The 23,516-nt window shown below is 40.4% G+C and overlaps 1 protein-coding gene across 8 annotated transcripts in view; it reads left to right on the top strand.

The window, feature by feature from the left end:
* Nucleotides 1-7,844: 7,844 nt before the first annotated feature.
* AASDH (aminoadipate-semialdehyde dehydrogenase) overlaps nucleotides 7,845-23,516 on the top strand; it is a 35,930-nt gene continuing 20,258 nt past the window's right edge. For 2 of the 8 annotated variants that reach the window (XM_059384335.1, XM_059384390.1), the window contains exons 1-5: nucleotides 7,926-8,158; nucleotides 10,611-10,884; nucleotides 12,602-12,722; nucleotides 17,000-17,316; nucleotides 21,969-22,161. In XM_059384335.1, the coding sequence (XP_059240318.1) occupies nucleotides 10,655-10,884; nucleotides 12,602-12,722; nucleotides 17,000-17,316; nucleotides 21,969-22,161 (861 nt within the window). In that variant the 5' untranslated portion in view covers nucleotides 7,926-8,158; nucleotides 10,611-10,654. Of the gene's footprint in view, nucleotides 8,159-10,610; nucleotides 10,885-12,601; nucleotides 12,723-16,999; nucleotides 17,317-21,968; nucleotides 22,162-23,516 lie in introns of all 8 variants that reach the window. The other 6 variants (XM_059384353.1, XM_059384358.1, XM_059384343.1 and 3 more) reach the window with 6 other exon arrangements.

Below are 23,516 nucleotides of genomic sequence, written 5' to 3'. Positions count from 1 at the left end.
TTTAAATATATATATATAATAAACATACCAAGACCCACCTTTAAACAAAAAGTAATATATGCATATATGCTGTTGCCTCTGAAAATCTTGCCCCAGGGCGTCACTTCTCATGCCTTCTTTCTTTGGATTTCAAATAGAGCCTTGTCAACTCCTAAGGAAAATTGCTTTCTTGTTTATAAGTCAAAATGAAAATCCAAGCCTCTTCAGGAAAAACTGCATGTCCCTTAGACATTTTAGACTAAGCTATAGTACGCAATGTAAACTCATTTTTGAGTGTGCATAAATTTTTTCTGTAGCTGAGAAGTTGTTAAACGATGGCAGGAACCAATACTTTTTTTTTTAAAGATTTTATTTATTTATTTGACAGACACAGAGATCACAAGTAGGCAGAGAGGCAGGCAGAGAGAGAGGGAGAAGCAGGCTCCCATGCTGAGCAGAGATCCTGATGTGGGGCTCAATCCCAGGACCCTGAGATCATGACCTGAGCTGAAGGCAGAGGCTTAACCCACTGAGCCACCCAGGTGCCCCAGAACCAATGCTTTTAACTGTTTTGGAAGTTCTTAGGATCTACCATAATAACTGAACTCCTTGCCCTGTGACAAAATGGAAAATGATTGCACAAAAGGGGCCCACGGCCATTGAATTTGCTTTACTGAAAATTAATTTGTTTGACATACTGATTGAGGAGATAATTTTGTGTTAACTTGGCTAGGCTGTGGTGCCCAGTTTGTTCAAACACCAATCTAGATTAGTGGTTATTTTTTAGATTTGATTAGCATTTAAATCAGTAGACTTAAAAAAAAAAAAAAAAGATTGATTTTAGAAAGAGCCTGAGTAGAGGGAGTGGCAGAAGGAGAGAGACTCTCAAGTGAACTCCCTGCTGAGCACAGAGCCCCACTCAATGCAGGGCTCAATGCATGTCAGTGCTCAATTCCATGACCCGAACCTAAATAAGAGTTGGACACCTAACAGACTAAGCCACCAAGGTGCCCCAGCAGTAGACTGAAGAAAGCAGATTACTGTCCAGAATGTGAATGGGCCTCATCCAGTCAGTTGTAGGTCTTTAAGAATAAAGATGGAGGTTTCTTGAAGGTAGAATTTTCAAAATTGCAACACAGAAACCCTGCCAGAGTTTCCAGCCTACTGGCCTGCTCTGTAGACTTCAAACTTGTTGGCTCTCACAATTTTATGAGCCAGTTTCTTTCTTTTTTTTTTTTTTAAGATTTTATTTTATATTTTTGAAGACTTTATTTATTTACTTGAGAGAGAGAGAGAGCATGAGAGAAGAGAGGGTCCAGAGGGAGAAGCAGACTCCCCGCTGAGCAGGGAGCCCGATGTGGAACTCGATTCTGGGACTCCAGGATCATGACCTGAGCTGAAAGCAGTTGCTCAACCAACTGAGCCACCCAGGCGCCCCCTATGAGCCAGTTTCTTAAAAATACATGTATCTCTGTCTCTCTCTTTCAAACATATACATATATATATATATATATATATTTTTTTTTTTTTTTTTTTTTAAGATGTTATTTATTTGACAGAGTGAGAGATCGCAGAGAGGCAGGTAGAGAGAGGGGGAAGCAGGCTCCCTGCTGAGCAGAGAGCCTGGATGTGGGGCTCAATCCCAGGACCCTGAGACCATGACCTGAGCTGAAGGTAGGGGCTTAACCCACTGAGCCACCCAGGCACCCCTTTTATATATTTTATGTAGTATTTGTATGTATATAAGGTTATTGGGTCTCCTGCAGAACTTTAATAAAATAGACTCCCTCTTGCGAACAATGGGACCTCCCTCATCACTTCGTTCTTTCCTAGCCATCTGACAAAGCAAGCCTGAATGAACCCAACCACTAATTTTCTCCATCTTCAACTGAGCAGCTGAGCACTGTTAAGAGTAAATCAAATAACACCATTATACCAGCTGTGATGCTACAAAGCGCACAACAGGGAGCTAGCCTTGTCTTCAGGGTAGTATGATACTGTGATTTTATAATAAATATATATTTGGTCTTTATCCTATTTCTAGCACAGTTATCCTAAAGTCCTTGAGATTTCCTAAGTGGTAGGAGAAATAAAGGTGTGGTTTTAAAAAAAAAATTTCCAGTATAGTCAACATACAGTGCTGAATTAGTTCCAGGTGTGCAATACAGTGATTCAACAGGTCCATATATTACTCAGTGTTCATCATGGGAAGTGTACTCTTAACCCCCCATCACCTCTTTCACCCATCCCCCACCCACCCACCTCCTCTATGGTAACCACTTGTTAATTCTCTGTGGTTGAGGGTTTTTTGGTTTGCCTTTAATAAAGATGTCACTATTCATAACAAACTCTTTTCAACCACACCTGAATTTATGTTAATGAGGTGACTTTCTAAAAACACCTACGAATAAGGACTACTTGCCTTGGGAACTAACCATGTGAACATCAGGTTGAACATCCAGCCCCATCTCCTTGACTTTGACGGAGGGGAGTGGAGCTACAGATTGAATCAACTGGTAACGTCCAATGATCTAATTAATCACGTCCTCAGGGCGTCTGGGTGGCTTCATTGTTGATTGTTGGGCATCTGCCTTCCGCTCAGGTCTTGATCCCTAGGTCCTGGGATCAAGCCCCCGCATCATGCTCCCGGTTCTGTAGGAAATCCCTCTCCCACTCTCCCAATTTCTGTAGGAAATTCTCCCTCTCCCACTCCCCCTTCCTCTCTTGCTGTGCCTCTGTCAAATAAATTTTTAAAAATCTTTAAAAAATTAATCATGCCTGGGGCACCTGGCCTCTGCCTCTGAAGCCTCTGCCTTCAGCTCAGGTCATGATCTCAGGGTCCTGGAATCGAGCCCCGCATGGTGCTCTCTGCTCAGCAGGGAGCCTGCTTCCCCCCCCACCTCTCTGCCTGCCTCTCTGCCTACTTATGATCTCTGTCAAATAAATAAAATCTTTTAAAAAAATTAATCATGCCCTCACAATTAAGCATATAAAAACCCAGAAGGACACAGGGTATGGAGAAATTCCGGTATGGTGACACGGAGACTCGGGTGACTGGTATGCTTGGAGAGCATGTAGCTCCATGCTCCCTTTCCACATACCTTGTCCTCTGCGTTTCTTCCAACTGGCTCTTCCTGAGTTAATTGTGGGTTGGATGGAAAACCCACACATTGGAGGTAAGGTCAAGGATAATCAAAATTGTTTATGAAATTTTTATTCTTAAAAGAAATGACATTGGCAACTGAGATGAATGGAAAATTAGGTTAAAAGAAGTGAAGTTAGAATGCATCGATAGGGGCGCCTGGGTGGCTCAGTGGGTTAAGCCGCTGCCTTCGGCTCAGGTCATGATCTCAGGGTCCTGGGATCGAGTCCCACATCGGGCTCTCTGCTCAGCAGGGGGCCTGCTTCCCTTCCTCTCTCTGTGATCTCTTCCCTTCCTCTCTCCTACTGTGATCTCTCTCTGTCAAATAAATAAATCTTTAAAAAAAAAAAAAAGAATGCATTGATAAATGGACAAAGGATCAGCAAGGTTCTGGGATAGGCATTTGATATTTCCCAGGAATTGATGTAGTGGAGGGAGAAGAATAAAAAGATAGTTGGGGAAACAGGTGCGTACGAAATGAAACTGTTTTCAAGGTACTTAACTATTGAGTATAAGAAGTCAAAGAAATAATGCAGCTGTTGCCAGGTTCTGTAAGAAGTGTAAGTCACCGTTTGGGAAGGGTCTAGGCTTGTACCCTACTGAAAAGCTATTACTGTCACTGTTTCATGGCAGTAGACCTGAGATTTCTGGGTCAAAGACAAATGCATTGCGCATGGCAAAAAGTGGCCAGAGCTTCATTTGTCGGTTCCCCGTTTCCCAAGTCCCACTGGGGAGATGGAGTTAGGCAGAGATGGATGTCTGCACTTGCAGTGAGTTGTGTGACAGGAAAGGAATATTAAGTTTGGGGGATTTGCTTTTATAGTAAATGGAAGCAAACCTGCTCCTTGGGAAAAACATTACCTCAGGTCTGGAGATCCATCACCCCAAACAGCCAGCCCTGACAAATGACCTGAATAAAGAGCAATCAATACCTTGTGTTTCTGGCATATCCAGCAAGAATTTGCAAGGACACCCAGGACCATGGCAGGAGTGTCCCTCCCAGCAGTTTGCTGGGTTCATGGGATGGTGAGGGGAGGATAGATACATTCTAATAAAGCGTTGAAGAAAGGCACCAAGGAGGTGGTTTTATTTTTTATGATTTTATTTATTTGTTAGCACACGAGAGATCTCAGGCAGAGGGAAGCAGGCTCTCTGCTGAGCAGGGAGCCTGATGTGGAACTCAATCCCAGGACCCTGGGATCATGAGCTGAGCCACAGGCAGACGCCTAACCGACTGAACCACCCAGACGTCCCAAGGAGGTGATGTTTAAGCTGTGTTTTCATAAAAGGGGTAAATATTCATCAAGCAAACTTGGGGAGAAGAAAGGGTATTTCAGCCTGAAACCCCGCCAGAACACAGGTGTGGATATTTGGCTCAGAAGATTTACTAGAGTCTTAATCATAGCTGAACTTCCAGGACCATGTATGAGGAATATGGAGGGTAGGAGAGCAGTGGTTAAGTGTTACAGGTAGGGCTAGATAATGAACCATCTTGTTTATCTTGGTAAGGTGTCTGAATGTCTTCCTGCAGCCAATGAGAGACCACTAAAGAAGGTCTTAAGCAGGAGAATGCTATGATTTTTTTTGAAAAAAGACTATATTTATTTCACAGAGAGATCACAAGTAGGAAGAGAGTCAGGCAGGGGGAGGGGGAAGCAGGCTTCCTTCTGAGCAGAGAGCCCCATGCAGGGCTCAATCCCAGGACCCTGAGGTCTTGACCTGAGCTGAAGGCAGAGACTTAACCCACTGAGCCACCCAGGCACCGCAGGAGAATGCTATGATTAATCTGATATATATTTTAGAATTATCATTCTAGATTACCAGGTAAAAATGGTGTTTTGAACTTAGTCTTCTGCATTTGCTTTCTCTTAAGACCCCCTGAAAGTGACGGTAAAGGGACTTAAGAGTCCTAAACTCTCAAGGATAGACGAAAAGATTCTGGAGTCCAAAGCAAAGGGCTCAGCTGATTTGGAAAAGCTAAATTCTAAACCAGCAGCGGGAAAGCCAATAAACAATCCTATTTACATCACAGAACCTCTTAAAAACCTGAGAAGTTGGCTTCTGGAAAGGGGTGACGAGGGTAACAGCATTGGAGTTCATTTAGGAATGAGTTACATCTTTGTGCCCCTACCTATCACCGCTGTATGCCTAATTCTGAAGGCCCTTGTGTTCAGGAGAAAGTAAAACAATGTCTTTGGGGTTTTTTGTTGTTGTACTCTCTAATTAAAACGTTAAAAAAAAAAAAAAAGATCTGAGAGCGGGCATGAACTGGAGGGACAGAGAGAGCAAGAATTCTTGAGATTTCTGAGCACGGAACCCTATGGGGGCTCAATCTGATGACCCTGAGATCATGACCTGAGCTAAAACCAGAAGTTGGACCTTAGCCATCTGCGCCACACAGGCACCTTTTTAATAAAAAAAAAATTTTTTTTTAAAGATTGTATTTATTTGGGGCGCCTGGGTGGCTCAGTGAGTTAAGCCACTGCCTTCGGCTCAGGTCATGATCTCAGGGTCCTGGGATCGAGTCCCGCATCGGGCTTTCTGCTCAGCAGGGAGCCTGCTTCCCCCTCTCTCTCTGCCTGCCTCTCTGCCTACTTTTGATCTTTCTCTGTCAAATAAATAAATAAAATCTTAAAAAAAAAAAAAAAGATTGTATTTATTTGAGAGAGTGGGCATGACCGGTGGGAGAGGGACAAGGGAGAAGCAGACTCCCCACTAAGCAGGGAGCCCTCAGGACCCTGAGATCAAGACTTGAGCTGAAGGTGGACTCTTAATTGACTGAGCCACCCAGGTGTCCCTTAGTTTTAAGTGGGCTCCTCACCCAGCATGGAGCCCAATGCAGGGCTTGAACTTACAACCCTGAGATTAAGACCTGAGCTGAGGTTGAGTTGGACATTCAAACGACTGAGCCACCCCGGTGCCCCTAAAACAATGTCTTCATATTGGAGGACGTAAAAAACCTGAAATAGAATTAAGTGATAAATTTTATACTCAATTCTGAGACACACACCTCCAAACATACACCAAGCCCTTTTCTCTCAACTTGATTTTCAACAAACTTGTCCTACAGACTGTTTACAATCAAGTTAAATGTCCCACTTTTATTTTTTTACAATATTTTATTTATTTATCTGTCAGAGAGAGAGAGAGAGTACACACAAGCAGGCAGAGTGACAGGCAGAGACAGCAAGAGAAGCAGGCTCCCTGCCGAGCAAGGAGTCTGATGCGGGACTCAATCCCAGGACCCTGGGATCATTATTGAGCCGAAGGCAGCAGCTTAACCAACTGAGCCACCCAGGCGTCCCAAATGTCCCACTTTTAAATATGTGCAGGTAATTCATGACTACCAGATACCCCAGGAAGCCTCTCATGTGAAAGATAGTGTCCAAAACCAACAGAAGAAAAAAAAAGTAGATTGTACAAGGGGAATAAACAACTTAAAAAAAAAAAACTATCATTACTATCCAAGTTGAAATTTTATAATAAAACCAACATCCTTCTAGCAGCAATTTAGATTTAGAGCCAAGCGAGGCTAGATAGGCTTTAGGGAAAAGCTGACCAAGAAGACCTGAACTAAGATAGCAGTAGCGGAAATGATGTGAGCATTTTGAAAACGCAGATTGTAGGCCCCTCAGTAGAAAACTTATTGAGAACCTATGGGGATGGAGGTCCATGAAACTAGAATCTTTGTTTAACATCCCACAGGTGATTCTGATGTAGTCAGCTGACTTTGAGGAGTGGAGACAGGCTCTGATTGGATATAGGAGGGTAAAGAAAAAGGCGACGGTGGTATCTAGGTTTCTTTGCTGGCTGGATGATGGTGTTATTCTCAAATACAGAAACGTATGGGGACAACACCGCCCCACCCCCCATAGTTTGAGTAGGCTGTGGTACATCCGTGTGAAAGCATTGTGCAAGGATGGATCTATCTCTTGCTTGGCTTACTGATAGTTTCTTGCCCCTGACCCTAAGGACAAGAGGATGTCCCATGACTTTTCATATATAGTCAATACTGGGCGGTCTTCTCAGTCCTAACGCAAAAATTTTTAAAAACCTGATCACTTCATCTCTGCTGTTGCAGAGTAGCTTAAAAATAACACTTATTGTTTCCTTTGACACCTGTAATAGTTTACATGTCTCCAACTGTAATAACTTGGTAACCAATTATTATTCAGGCATATAGCTTAGGTAACTCCCCCGCCCCCGACCTATTTTATTGCGACTACTGTACGCTGAAAATTTCTTAGTCATCGTTTAAATCTGTCTCTTGCAATTAAAATGTCAGCGTAATTATAACAGGGACCTCCTTTGCAGGGTTCATCACGGCACTGAGTCTTCCAAACTCTACTTCTACTCTCAGGAAATGTCAGATGGATTAAGTCCATTTACTGTTGCATTTCACCGCTATATCCCCTTCCTTCCCATCAAGCCTAGACATTCTCTTTCTCTCCACTGTGGGGACAAGGAGAGAGCGGTTTCAAATTAAAGTATCTCACCCGAGTTTAAGTATGAAAGGGCATGATTCTAAACTGATCAGCTCCAAAGTCTTGGCAAACCCTGTCCAAAATCTAGCGTGACAACAACAGGTGTCAAGAGTTGAGCGCGGTAGGCAGAAGCAGCGCCAGATCTCCTCCCAGGTTGCCGCAAGATCATCCGGAGGGGGCAGGGCAGCGAGACACTGTCAGCCCTCGGTCGCTTCAGCTGACGTCAATGCAGCGACGCACAAGATCACGCGAGAGCTGGTGCCTCTCAGATCCCGGCGGTCCGTGCGGTGGATAATAAGCTTTACGGCTTGTGGGTAATGGCTGCTTTCACGTGTGTTGGGGGAGATGCTGGGTTCGGTCTTTTGGAAGGTCCGGATGGGCTAAAGCCTCTGCCGCAGGCCTCAGGCCTTCTGAGTGAGTCTCGCAGGAGGCTGCATCCGGCGGGGGCCTGTGTGAGGGAACTGAAGTAGGGGGAGGCTTCAGGCTGGGTGTGCAGCTTCGTTCCGCCTCAGGGCCACCGCCTGGTCCGGGATGTGATAGTGGCGGCTGGCAGGTTGGTGGCGTGCAGAGGCTGAACTCATCTGTGTGATCTCTCCGGGGTTACCCAGCCTCAGACCCTTTGCCGCTTCGTTCTGAAAGAAAGAAATCTGCTCTACTGTTTGCTCGTATGGTTTGGAAGAGCGAACGAAAGTGTTTTGGGAGCTACAGAGTGCATTGTTACTAAATGTCGTTGCATAATGTAAATTAAGAAGCCAATGGATGCAGCACAGTAACGTTTCTAGATTATTTACCTGTCTTTTTAAAATAACTGATAGGAGCACCTGGGTGGCTCAGTGGGTTAAGTTTTTGGCTCGGGTCATGATCTCAGGGGCCTGGGATCGAGCCCCGCATGGGGCTCTCTGCTCAGCGGGGAGCCTGCTTCCCCCCCCCCTCTCTCTGCCTGCCTCTCTGCCTACTTGTGATCTGTGTCTGTCAAATAAATAAAATTAAAAATCTTCAAAAAAAATAAAGTAACTGATAAGGTAGGAAGAGAACCCTTGAAGCACGAGAATTTGTCGACCCTTCTAAGACCTTTGGTAACTTAATAGCGTCTACTGTTGTAAAGGAAGTAGCGAATATGCATTACATATAAAATCTGTTTACCAGATTTGCTCCCCTCCATGAGGGGAGGTCTCAGAAATGTTTGGGAGTCGAATAAGTATATATTTTTTTATTGGAGAGAATGTATTTGATTGAAAAAAAAACCTCACACAATAGATCTTGCCTTAAGTTTCTGTAGCAACCACCAGGGAACTGGCAGTTAAAAGTATAAAAACATCTGAATTATATAGATATGTGTGGTGAGTGTTGCAATTTGCTATGAAAATATTTTTTAAAAGTTGAAGCTTTATAATCTTTCCCCTTTGATGTTAAGTATTTTGGAGAATAATAATCAGAATGTCCTCATGTGAAAAATGCTTAACTGCTGTAATTGTTTTTGCATTAAAAATGCATTTTGCGGGGGGAGACATACAGTATAACATTTTATACATACAGTATAGCATTTTTATGAAAATGCCTTATAATGTGAGCAATTTGTTACTGAGAGCAGGAGAGAGTGATGGCAGATCTGCACTGACTGTACCTCCTGTAATAAATGTATTTGGCATAATTAATGCATGCTATGAACAGTCTTTATCCAATTTGTGTGTATGAGGAAAAATTCAATCTTTTTATCTTGTACATTACAGCAGAAAATATAGAAATGCTTATTAAAAACTACACTACAGTTAGATTTTTACATTTTGTATTTAGGTATCCTAGCATTTTAAAAACTTATGGGTCTTAATGGTGGTTGGTTCATTTTGCACTCGTTCGAAACGTTCTGTTTTCTAATTCATATAAAATTTTTTTAAAGATTTTATTTATTTGACAGAGCACAAGGTGGGGGAAGCAGAGGGAGAGAGAGAAGCAGGCTCCCTGCTGAGCAGGGGGCCCCATGCGGGACTCAACTCAACTCCATGCTGGGATCATGACCGAAGCCGAAGGCAGACGCTCAACGGTCTGAGCCACCCAGTCTCCCCTAATTCATATAAATAAAATTGTATAGATAAAAGTTTATTTTATTTTGAATCAATGAAATCAGTTCAAATATGTATACGCAAGTAAGAAAAAAACTAGGCTACTTCATAAATCTTGCTTTTGAAATATGGAAAGGAGTTCATAGAAGAGAAGAAAATCACTTTTATCTCAAGGAAATACCAGTTGTTTCTTAACTAATGATACCTAAAATTTTTTTTGGTGAAATACTGTTTAAAATCTTTATATTTTTATTGAAGTCCAGAGAATATTGATAGAATGCTTTGAGTTGTAATGCTGTAATTTAAATGGATTTATTGGGAATTTAAATGTAGAGAATAAAGAGGTTATTCAGCATTTATAAAAGGGACTATTTGTGATCTCTGAAATATTATAATAAATAATATAGTTTATGGATAGTGGACTAAAATTGGGTGTATGTAGGTAGTTCTTTTCTTTTTTTCTGTCAAGGGTTTGTTGTGCTGTCACTTAAGTTCAGTTCCTAAAAGCACAGTTACTCCCATTAGTCTTTTCAAAGACAGTGTGCAGGATTTTAACCACTTTGCCTTAATCTGGGATGATAACCAAAAAAAGAAAAAAAATAAGCATGTAGTGCTTTAATTTGAGTTTTATTGGTTAATTTTTTTGTTTTTTCCTATTGTGGGCAGTCGAGAGAGACTACATTTTTACCTGTTTTTTTTTCTCCCCTGTGTATACCACACCTCTCCCAAATTTTCTTCCAGCACTGACCCAGTGTTAGGTCAGTGATATCAAATTAATTTTCAACCATCTTGTCTCACCACAGATCATTCCTGGGCTCTGAGATTAATTATGTTTTTGATATATTCATTTTTGTGAGGAATGATTTATATAGAAGTTTCCCTCTCCCTTTCTCATCCTACCAGGTTCCCTAAAATTCTCTGTTCCCATAATATTTCTGTATGTAGGTGGAGTTCTCTGCTACCCATGATGCTTAGAGAAATTCAGTGAAATGACTCTTCAAGAACTGGTGCATCAGGCTGCCTCCATTTATTCAGATAAAATAGCTGTATGTTTTGATGAGTGTAACAGCCAGCCTCCAGTTTATTATACCTATGAAACTGTGGTTACTGTTGCTTCAGAATTATCAAATTTCCTGCAATTACACTGTGACTTTCAAGGAATTCGGGAAGTTGGTCTCTACTGCCATCCTGGGATAAACTTACCCTCTTGGATTTTAGGGTAATTGTTTTAATATTAAAATTTTAGTTTTCTAACCGAATTTATAATTCTTTGATACACAGAATATGTTGTAACTTAATATTCTGTTTACTATTTTATTTTTATGTATTGCTTGTTCGATTGTAAGCTGATGGAATTCATATTTACCCCCAAATTATTGTTTTTTAAAGATTTTGTTTATTTATTTGACAGAGCACCTATGCACAAGCAAGGGAAACAGGGAGGGGTTCTCAGAACCCTGGGATCATGACATGAGCTGAAGGCAGATGCTTAACCGAATGAGCCACCAAGGCACCCATACCCCAAGATTACTTTTAATCATTAAAGTTAATATGAGTTTATTTAGGAGAGACCAGAAGGTTTCGCTAATAGAATACTTATATATCTCCAAAATATAAGGGCTTCTTTTGTCTGCCAAAAGAAAACAGTCATAAAGAAAACAGTCATAAATTCTGTTGTATCAAAGGAAACAAGTGTTTCAGAAATAATGTAACCAGTTTTCCCCCCCTGAGACAAAGTTTTAGGTACTTGGGTATTTAGTAAGTGAATGAATGAGTAAATGAGAGTTTTGGATGATGGTTCATAAAAACTGAGCTAGGAACTGAGGAAGACACTGATTTAAATGATCATTTGTGAAATGTTCATTGAGTTGTTCTAGAATATTATTCTTACATAGTGATTTCTGTACTAGGTTCTGCAGTAAATAAGAGCTGCTAAAAAAATTAGAAAAGTTGATCATCCCATGGGGTGTGTGTTAGATTAATTGTATAAATGTAAAGCAAAAAATTAATTTTTAAAAAAATTTTTAAAAAATTTACTTTCATCCAGTCATTGACAAATTTTATTGATAATTTTCTACAAAAATCTATTGTCCCCAAAATAATACCTCTAAGTATATGTACCTACATATACTTTTTAAAAGTTTTATCTTGAAGTAATCTCTACATCAAAGTGAAGCTCAAACCCACAACCCCAAGATCAAGAATCTTATGCTCTATTGACTGAGCCAGCCAGGTCGCTCTACCTCAAAGTAATTTTATTTAAACAACTAACTGATTTTGGATCTTATTGCCACTTAAAAATCAATTTTAAAGTTGTTCCTCCACCGCCCAGGGTTTCCTGGTTTTAGTGAAATGTCATTTGTAGTATAGATGGTATTAATCTGCATACTAGTAAGTTACATGTGGATATTTACCTTACGTTATTATAGATAAGAAAGAAGACTCTGCTATTATTTGGTATTTTAGTAGTGATGTTAACCAAGTATATCGTACTTAATACATTATCTTTAAAAAATCTTGGATTGGGGCACCTGGGTGGCTCAGTGGGTTAAGCCTCTGCCTTCAGCTCAGGTCATGATCCCAGGGTCCTGGGATTGAGCCCCGCATCAGGCTCTCTGCTCAGCAGGGAGCCTGCTTCCCCCTCTTTGCCTGCTTCTCTGCATACTTGTGATCTCTGCCTGTCAAATAAATAAAAAATAAAATCTTTAAAATAATAATAATAAAAAAAATCTTGGATTTCTGTATATTAAGTGATAAAAATTTAATAGTGGATATTCTCTCTTAAAGACAAAATAAAAATAACTGTAACCAAATATGTGTCAAGAAAAATATTGGGCATTTCTGATATAGTCAATAGTAAAGTACATAGAGAAATTGAAATACGTAAAGATGACTTTCAGCAGATCTTCTGTGCTGACTCTGAACTATCTCTTTAGAATTCTCCAAGTTCCTGCTGCTTATGCTCCAGTTGATCCAGATTCACCACCAGCATTATCAACTCATTTTATGAAAAAATGTAATCTAAGTTATATTCTTGTTGAAAAACAGCAAATTAATGTAAGTGTGTGTATTTAAATTGGTGTTTTTAAAAAAATGTGTTTATCTTTCAGTTGAAGACCTGATGTGTCTGTCTGAAAATCTTTCCATATCCAGCTTTTCTAACTACAGTTTTTCAATCTCAGCACTGTTGACATTTTGGGTTGGGTAATTGTGAGGAGTGTTCTGTATATTACAGGTTGTTTTAGTAACATTCCTAGTTTCCACCCCCTGGATGCCAGTAGTACTGCTCCCCTTTGCCCCCATGAGTTGTGACAACCAAAATTGTCTTTAGAAATTATCAGATGTCTCCTGGAGGCACATTTTATCCCCTACTTCCTGTTGAGAAACATTGCTCTATAGCATGAACATATGTTCTAGATGTGTACTAAGATACTGCATTGATTCAAATTTCCTTTCCCTTTCCAAAGCTGTTTCTATACTAGGAAAATTTTATAATACTTGCCACAGATATAAAAGATAAATGTTTCAATTTACAGTAGTCAGCAACATTAAAGAATTATAACCAGACTTAAATTTTGAAAAAGAGATTAGCTCTTAAACCAGACTTCTCTGGAAAACTAAATTAATTTTTTAATTTTTTAAATGACTGCCAACCAGATACCTAGCCTAGAAACACTGCTATGGGAAATATTTGGTGTTAGGTGTTCATCAAGATGCATCTCATGTTTCATTATTTATTTTTAAAATATTCTTTTTACCAAGAGAAATAGAACATTATAGAACATAATGTAGCTTGTTTTTACCCTTTTTCTATCTGAACCAGTTTATATTTGAGGGAACTGAAGTGCATTCCACTTGTGTACATCTCCATCTATATATAAAACAGAAATTATCAAGAGCTTGAGATGTAGAGGACTTCCTAGAGAATCATGGGTATTAAAGTCTCTAGAAAGAGACAACTGAGGTATAATGGGCTACATATAATGGGTTAATAAATATTCTCTAAATCTATTCATGTCTAGACAAGAAATTGGTTATTTTTTTTGATGTAAGCAAAACTAAAATGGGGACGTGACGTTCGTTTTTCTTAACCTTGTTGAAAGTTTTTAAAAATAGGTGGTTGGTGTGAGAATTGTCAGTATCAGGTATTCTTTCTAACTGCTTATAAGGAGTTGGGCACATAGAAAATCCCCTAGAGGGGTGCATGGGTGGCTCAGTGGGTTAAGCCTCTGCCTTTGGCTCAGGTCATGATCTCAGGGTCCTGTGATTGAGCCCCGCATCGGGCTCTGCTCAGCAGGGAGTTTGCTTCCCTCTCTCTCTCTGCCAGCCTCTCTGCCTATTTGTGATCTCTGTCAAATAAATAAATAAAATCTTAAAAAAAAAAGATAAGAAAATCCCCTAGAAAGGACCTTGCTTAATGTTCCATGATTTTTTTTTTTTTAAAGAATTTACTTATTTGACAGACAGAGATCACAAGGAGGCAGAGAGGCGAGGGGGGCGGGGGGGAAGCAGGCTCCCTGCTGAGCAGAGAGCCCGACTTGGGGCTCCATCCCAGGGCTCTGAAATCATGACCTAAGCTGAAGGCAGAGGCTTTAACCCACTGAGCCAGGCAGGCGCCCCTGTTCCATGACTTTACTGTGAGATTTCCTCCTTAACACATGAGCCGTCAAGAAGTATTTATTGAGGGGCACCTGGTGGCTCAGTGGGTTAAGCCGCTGCCTTCGGCTCAGGTCATGATCTCAGGGTCCTGGGGTCGAGTCCCGCATCGGGCTCTCTGCTCAGCAGGGAGCCTGCTTCCCCCCTCTCTCTCTCTGTCTGTCTCTCCATCTACTTGTGATTTCTCTCTATCAAATAAATAAATAAAATCTTTAAAAAAAAAAAAAAAGAAGTATTTATTGAGCATGAACAATATGCTCAGCATCCACTAGAGCAGTGGTTCTCAGCTGGAGATTTGTCCCTCGCAGCAGACATTTGTTGAGTTGTTTTGTTTTGTGTTTTTGTTTTTTTATAATGCTGGCAGTAGGGACACCTGGGTGGCTCAGGTGGTTTGGTGTCTGCCTTTGGCTTGGGTCATGATCTCAGGGTCCTGGGATTGAGCCCCAAGTGGGGCTCCCTGCTCAGTGGGGAGCCTGCTTCTCCCTCTCCTTCTGCCATTCTCCCTGCTTGTGTTCTCTTGAGCTCTTTCAAATAAATAAAATCTTAAAAAGAAAAATGCTGGCAGTAGGGGTGCCACTGGTATCTGGTGGTTAGAGGCCAAAAGTACTGCTAAAAATCCTACAAAGCACAATATGTGTTGTCCCTTACAAGGATTTGTCTGGTCCAGAATGTCCAGATTGTGCAATTTATCTGGTCCAAAATGTCAAAATGTTGAGATTGAGAAACCGTACAACAAGTTGTTTGGGATGTTATTAGTGTGTGAAAGAAGCCCGAGACCTGATTCTTGCCTTTTAGCTGCTTATAATACACAGTTGACACTAGGACAGCATAAGTTTGAACTCTGCGGGTTCACTTACACTTTTTTAGTAAACACAGTATAGTACAGTATCATACACATATTTTCTTATGTTTTTCTTTTTTAGCATTGATAGGTTTTAATATAGTCATATTTAAATTCCACATTTGCCCCCAAAATATCCTTTTAGCTTTTTTGTGGGGAGAGATTCAAAATCTGGTCAAAGATCATAGAATGCATCCACTTCTCATACTTGCTTAATAGCCTTTCTAGAACAGCTCCCCTGCCCTTTTAAATTTTTTTTTCATGACCTACACATCTTTTAGAAATCAGTTATTGAGGTTTAATATACATATAAAAATCACCAATTTTATGTGTTTATTTTAATGAGTTTTGACAGATGTTTTGTCAAACAGGAAAGCAGGTCACACCACACCTGATCCTTAATATACTTAACAAACGAACAAAACACTATAGGCTCCTGCATTGTGAACTTTTTTTCTCATTTCTTATTTTTCTCTCATTTATCTCCTTTATAGTAGTTCCTTTGATGTGAGAAGTTTCATTAAGCTGCTTTTTGTCAACCTAAAAAGGTGTACTCAAAGGAACCTCACTTTTAGCATGCAAAATTTAAATTTAGCATCTTTTTATCCCAATTCAGTAAATCTGTATTAATCTCTCTCCATCTCCCAAATACCTGAGCCAGAAACTCCGCAATCTTCTTATGCTCACTCCTTATCCGGAAAGTTATGCAATCCTTATTGACTCTAGCTCATAGGCTCTCTCTGTCCACTCTTGTTGCAATGGACTAGTTCAGGCCTGTATGTCGTATGTCAGTTGTTGCAAAAGGTTCATTAGAAGACTCTCACTTATTGAAAGTCTTATTAGTCTGTCCTTGATGGAGTAAAGTCTAGCCTATGCAGTTGCCACCTTCAGTTGGATCTCATTGCTTATAGATTATAGTGTAAAACCTTTAGTATGGAGTATACAGAGTTATTAAGGATAGCATCTCTTCTACTCACTTTCTCCCTCTCCCCCAATTCTTCAGCTCACTGGAGTGGTTAACATTCTCCATAACACTAGCTTTCTTGGATCATGTACTCTGCATTAGCTATTCTTGGACCAAAGCTACATATAACCCAGACATTACATATGATGTAGCAATTTCAGACCTTCCAGAGTTAAATTCAGTCTCCTCTGTTCCCATTAACATTTCAAGTATATTCATTTTCACAGTTGCCCTACCGTTGTATGTGTTTTATGTCTTTTTATTTTTTAAATTTTATTTATTTTTATTTTTTAAGATATTTATTTGACAAAGATCACAAGTAGGCAGAGAGAGAGGAGGAAGCAGGCTCCCCACCAAGCAGAGAGCCCGATGCGGGACCTGATCCCAGGACGCTGGGACCATGACCCAAACCGAAGGCAGAGGCTCAACCTACTGAGCCACCCAGGCGCTAATACGTCTTTTTATTTTGAAGGTGACATTGAAAGTAAGGAAAGCACTGTATTCTTACAGGTTTCTAATATTTTTTAATCCCTAGTTATATAGAAGTACTCAAAACCATGTTGAAGGGGGGTGCCTGGGTGGCTCAGTGGGTTAAAGCCTCTGCCTTCGGCTCAGGTCATGATCCCAGGGTCCTGGGATCGAGCCCCGCATCGGGCTCTCTGCTCAGTGGGGAGCCTGCTTTCTCCTCTCTCTCTCTGCCTGCCTCTCTGCCTACTTGTGATCTCTGTCTGTCAAATAAATAAATAAAATCTTTAAAAAAAAAAAGAAAACATGTTGAAGGAAAGGAGTAAATTAATACTTTGTATTACTTCTATGTAAAAAAGAATGTTTTTTAACATATTAATATTATGAACTTTGTTTCCCGTGTAACAGAAATTCAAATCTTCCTACGAAACATTATTGAATTATGATACACTTAAAGAACATAATGACCTAGTACTCTTCAGGCTTCACTGGAAAAATGTTGAAGTGAGCTTGATGCTAAAGGACAGAAAACAGCAATATGAAAAAGAAAAAGTGACAAACAGCACAAATTCTGAGAACAGCAATGAAGAAAAGTCAGAAGAGCACATGGATGTGAGGTTAAAGCATTGCTTGGCCTATGTTCTCCATACATCTGGCACTACAGGGATACCTAAGATTGTCAGAGTCCCTCATGGATGTATAGTGCCAAACATCCAACATTTTCGGTGAGTTCTGTCCTTCAAATCCTTCTTCAAAACTTGTATTTTAAAAGAGAAAAAACATTTTTTTAAAGATTTCTTATTTATTTATTTTACAGAGAGTTCACAAGTAGAGAGGCAGGCAGAGAGAGGTGGGGAGGCAGGCTCCCTGCTGAGCAGAGAGCCCAATTTGGAGCTCGATCCCAGGACCCTGGGATCATGACCTGAGCTGAAGGCAGAGGCTTTAACCCAGGCACCCCAGAAAAAAATTTTTTTAAAGATTTTTATGTATTTCCTTGACAGAGAATGGGAGAGCACAAGCAGAGGCAGTAGGACAGAGAGAAACAGGCTTCCGCCTAAGCAGAGAGCCTGATGTGGGGTTCTCATTCCCAGGACTGTTGGATCATGACCCAAGCTGAAGGCAGACACTTAACCAACTGAGCCACCCAGGCATCCCAAAAACATTTTTTTAAGTAAACTCTCCCCCCGATGTGGGACTTGAACTCATCACCCCAAGATCAAGAGTTGCATGTTCTACCAACTGAGCCAGTTGGTGGCACCCCAAAGGAAAAATTTAATTTTTATTTATTTATTTTTAAAGAATCCAAGAGAGAGCAAGCAAGCACAAGCAGCAGGGAGGAGTAGAGGGAGAGGGAGAAGCAGATTCCCTGGTGAGCAGGGAGCCCAACACTGGGCTAGATCCCAGGACTCTGGGATCATGACCTGAGCTGAAGGCTGACGTTTAAATGACTTGAGCCACCCAGACGCCCCCTCAAGGGAGAAATTTTAATCTCTGTTCATTGTAACTATTTTTTATTTTCTTATTTATTTATTTTTAAAGGTTTTATTTATTTATTTGACAGAGAGGGATCACAAGTAGGCAGAGAGGCAGGCAGAGGGGAGAGGGAAGCTGAGCAGAGAGCCCAATCGGGGCTCAATCCCAGGACCCTGGATCATGACCTGAGCTGAAGGCAGAGGCTTCACCCACCAAGCCACCCAGGCGCCCCTATAACTATTTTTTAAAAAATAGATTCATTTATTTGAGAGAGCACGCATGTGAGTGGGTAGGAGGAGCAGAGAGAGAGGGAGAGAGACTCTCAAGCTGACTCCCGCTGAGTGCGGGGCGTGATGTGGGGCTCAGTCTCATGACCTGAGATCATGACCTGAGCCAAAATTGAGAGTCACACCCTTTAACCAACTGAGCTACCCACATGTTCCTGTTTTTTAGAATTCCTGTTCCTAAATTGATAGTCTTAAGTAATTGGGTCTCTTGCTTTGGCTATATCTGAGCTTTAGTTCTTTGCAGGTTAGGACTTCACCTTTCTGATCCAGACCTGGAGCCAAACAGGGAGCAAACAAATGATGGTTGAAGCTTTGCTTCTAAGTTATCAGTAAGAAGGAAGTGTATTCCTGGCAGAAGTGTGGGAGAAAGGAGGAGTGTGGCTTGGTAGCGTGTGCCAGGGCAGAGCTGAGGAAGGAGTGGGAGGGCAGGAGCCTTGTGACCTGAGGGGCAGGGGCCCGTTATGCCTTGTTGAAGAATCTTGCACTTAAATCCAGTAGACGTGAAAAGATTTGGATTTCATTAAGCTCATTCTTACAGCATTGAAGAATTTGGTTTGCTCATCAGGAAATGAAAACTCTCTATGAAGTCAATTCTCAGTTTAAGAAGAAAGAAGGAAATAGAGGAAGGGAACTAAGGGAGAGTAGTCTTAGGAAATCAAAAGAGGAAATAAACAAATAGTGATACAGAAACTTTGTGACTACAAATATTTGTGATATACAAATATATATTTTTATGTCATTTTAAGTTTTATATAATTAAAAACGTCCTAACAGCTGCATTTTAAAAATACAAAGAAATAAGAGGGGTGCTCGGGTGGCTCAGTTAAGCATCCGACTTTTTTTTTTCCTTTTTAAAGATTTTATTTATTTATTTGAGAGAGAATGAGTGCAAGAGAGAGAACATAAAAGGGGAAAGGGTCAGAGGGAGAACCGGACTCCCCGCTGACCAGGCAGCCCGACGCAGGACTCTATTCCAGGACTCCAGGATCATCACCTGAGCTGAAGGCAGTTGCTTAACCAACTTAGCCACCCAAGAGCCCTAACCATCTGACTCTTGATTTTAGCTCAGGTCATGATCTCAGGGTTGTAAGATTGAGCCCCATGTCAGGCTCTGTGCTGGCTGTAAATCCAGCTTTGCTTAAGATTCCTTTTCTCCCTCTGCTTCTCTCTCTTCCCCCTAAAAAATGGTAGAAAGAAATAAGAAAATTCAACAATATCTTATTTAATTCAGAATATCTAAAATACCAATATGTAATCGGTATGAAAATTAGTTGTTTTACACTCTTTATGCTTATCCTAAATCTAGCCAGTATTTTACACTTACACAGCTCAATATGGATTAGCCGCATTTTCAGTGCTCAGTAGGTATACCCTTCTTATGCCTACCATATTGGACAGTGCAGATCTAGAAGAAGGGAGTGGTGAAATGAGGCAGAGAGGAGTCTTGTAATTGATAATGTGGTCTTTAGTGACTTGATTTCCAAGTGCCCAAGACTGAAGACAGACTATTAGGCTGGGGATAGGGAATGAGAAATAGCAAAATGGAGATAATCAAGTATTCATTTCTTGGAGCTAGTTTGAATGGGAAAGAAAGAATTCTGGGAGGGTATAGGTTTATCTTTGAGATGAGAGACTGGGACACTTGGGTGGCTCAGTCAGTTGAGTGTTTCACTCTTGATTTCCCCTCAGGTCGTGATCTGAGAGTCATGAGGTTGAGCCCCATATTGGGCTCTCCACTCAGTATGGAGTCCGCTTGAGATTTTTTTTCCTTCTCCCTCTGTCCCTTCCCTCACATACGCGTGCACACACTCTCTCTCTCTCTCAAATAAATAAAACCTTTTAAAAAGTTGGGGTGCACCTGGGTGGCTCAGTTGGTTAAGTGGCTGCCTTCGGTCAGGTTATGGTCCCAGGGTTCTGGGATAGAGCCCTGCATCAGGCTCCCTGCTCAGTGGGGAGCCTGCTTCTCCCTCTCCTTTGCTTGTTATTCTGCCTTACTTGTGTTTGCGCTCACTCGCTCGCTCGCTCTCTCTCCCTCTCTGTCAAATAAATAAATAAATAAGGTGGGAAACATTAATAGGCTGGTGCTTGAGAATCGGTAGGGAGAATTGTTTTTGAAAAATCAAGAAAATAGTATTGTACAGGAGTAAGCTACTTTGGGATGGAAGGGCGAGGAATGTTAGAGGAAACTGATGGATAGTAACGTCCTAGGCAAAGTCACATGTTGAAGAGTATGAGAGGTGAGGCGGAGTGGAGGCGCAGGCTGCTTGTGGGGAGTGGAGGCTTGTCACTAACTATCTAATACTCTGTAATATCCTAACTACATGTATTCTGCTCTTTGTTCAGCTCCTGAGAGAAAAAGCCGAAAGTGGGAAAAGTGAGTCAGTGGTCTCTGTTAGGCATCATTAAGTACGAAGGATAGAGTAAGTCAAGTTTCTACCGGAAAAGCAGAACCAGGAGATTGTATCAAGGACTTACTATAAGGAATTGGCTTATGTTTGTGGGAGCTAATCAAGACTGAAGTCCGTAGTGTAAATAGAAAGGAATGATCAGGGGGCAGCTGGGTGGCTCAGTGGGTTAAGCCTCTGCCTTTGGCTCAGGTCATGAGCCCAGAGTCCTGGGATGGAGCCCCGCATCAGGCTCTCTGCTTACCAGGGAGCCTGCTTCCTCCTCTCTCTTTCTCTGTCTACTCGTGACCTCTGTCAAATAAATAAATAAAATCCTTTAAAAAATTAAAAAAAGAATGTTTAAAAAAAAGAAAGGAATGATCAGGTGCAAACTGGAACCCCATAGGCATGTGCTTGTTCATAGGCAAGTCAGGAAGGATCTAGGGGAAAGGGAGAATAATTGTATATCTAGATGCTGTGTCTTTTTTTCAGAGAGGGCCTAACACTCTTTTTTTTTTTTTTTTTTTTAAGATTTTATGTATTTATTTGACAGACATCACAAGTAGGCAGAGAGGTAGGCAGAGAGAGGAGGAAGCAGGCTCCCTGCCAAGTAGAGAGCCCAATGTGGGGCTCGATCCCAGGACCTGAGATCATGACCTGAGCTGACGGCAGAGGCTTAACCCACTGAGCCACCCAGGTGCCCTAGGCCTAATACTCTTTAAAAGGACTTCCAGTTGAGTAAATTGAGTTAACCCAGGATAATCTCCCTTTTGATTAGAGAAGCTAAGTAGGGACTTTGTCTACAAAATCCCTTCACTGCAGGACCCAGTTTAGGGTTTGATGGAGTAACAGAGTGGTGTGTGTTCTGCTGAATGGCAGCTGCCTCCCTTCTGTCCTCCACCTCGTGAGAGAGGTCCCTTGTTTTTCACCCTCACAAAATATACTAGAAAGGAAATTCTGGGGAATGTGGTTTAATCCAGCCACACTTAACACATCAGAAACCCATCACAGATGATAAAATGCCATGTGAAGAAGTGGATACTGCTTTAAATGGCTTTTAATCCTCACATTCGTAAAGACGAGTTCTGGAATTAATAGCACCGTTTTGGTTAATCTAAGAGTAAAAGAGTAAAAATCTGGCCAACATCCAGAAACTTCATGGTCATAGTTTCTTAGGATATATGATTACCAAATGTTAGACATTTTGCATAACTGCATTCTGTTTTGCCTTAGGGTACTTTTTGAGGTCACACAGGAAGATGTTTTGTTTCTTGCTTCACCTCTGACCTTTGATCCTTCTGTTGTGGAAATATTTGTGGCTCTATCAAGTGGTGCCTGTCTGCTTATTGTACCAACTTCTGTCAAAGTGCTTCCGTCAAAGTTAGCTGCTGCTCTCTTTTCCCATCACAGAGTAACTATTTTACAGGTAGGTTTCGGGGGGCAAATGAAATGCTTTGGCTTTTATTTAGCATTTTTAAAGTCTTAGAGAATATTTTATATTCCTGTAGTTTTTTACAGTAGGTTAATGATAATCTGTTAGATTATTATGGGTTGTCTCTGATGATATGACGTAATTTGCTTGAGAATGAAAACAATCAGTTAATTCTATTTAGAAAATTATTTTACTATCCATCTGCTACAATAATAGCTAGAGGAAGTTTACCTCCACTCAAATCTTTCACGGTACACTGCTTCTCCTATCTTAAACTTTAGCTTTTAGTGAAAAACACAAAGTTAAAGTATAATTAGTTAGGAATTTAGATTTTCTCACTTTTTATATCAGTATATTTTACAGTAACTAATGGAAATAAATTTTAAAATGTTTATCTGAAAGTATGTGACTGGTATACAAGCCTTAAGATATTACATTGCAAGTGGTTAAAGATAAGATATTGCATTGCAAGTGATTAAAGATACCAAAGAGAATGAAAAAAATTATATGCCAATCATGATAAACTAAAAATAGCAGATTTATACCTAGTGTAAGAGACTCGAGGATGTTAAATTTCTGCCATAAAGGCAAAATTTGATACTGCTTTGTTTTCAGGCAGTTTTTCATCCTTAAAAAAAAAAAATTATATATATATATATATATATATATATATATATATATGTGTGTGTGTGTGTGATATATATAAAATATAGTAATATAAAGATATATAAAATATAGTAATGTATAGTATATATATAAAATATAGTAATGTAATACATATAAAATATAGTATATAGCAAATATATATAAAATATAGTAATGGGTATATTAATGCATATAAATTCTCATCTATGATGATCATTCCATCAGGCTTGACAAGACTTTAATATAATTTATTTTCCTACAAACTTCAAGGAGTATAGTTTTCAGGAGACATTTGCAAAGTATCTAAGTAGATTTGAGAGATAGTTACTAAAGGAAAGGGGGAATTTCCTTCCGTGTCAAGTCAATGAGTTCTGTCTCCTTAAATCCGATTCCCTTGCTTAATGTTTTAGCACAGTCTCAAATAAATTTACTTTAGCTGTGGGTTTTAACCTTTTTGGGGTCCTAAATCTTTGAGAAATGAATCTACATTTACTAATGATCTCAGACCACAGCAAGTTGTACATACAGTTTCATGGTGATTTTATTTAATTCACAATACTTAACTCTGGAGTATTATCAGCAGATCAAATTTGAGTTATTTTTGTTTTTAAAGATTTATTTATTTGAGAGAGAGCGAGCACAGGCAGGAGAGGGAGAGGGAATCGCAAGCAGACGCCCCACTGAGCTCGGAGCCCAACCTGGGG

The sequence above is a fragment of the Mustela nigripes genome, chromosome 1 (genome assembly GCF_022355385.1).
Source record: "Mustela nigripes isolate SB6536 chromosome 1, MUSNIG.SB6536, whole genome shotgun sequence".
Classification (NCBI taxonomy): Eukaryota; Metazoa; Chordata; class Mammalia; order Carnivora; family Mustelidae; genus Mustela; species Mustela nigripes.
This window is presented reverse-complemented; position numbering and strand designations above follow the sequence as displayed.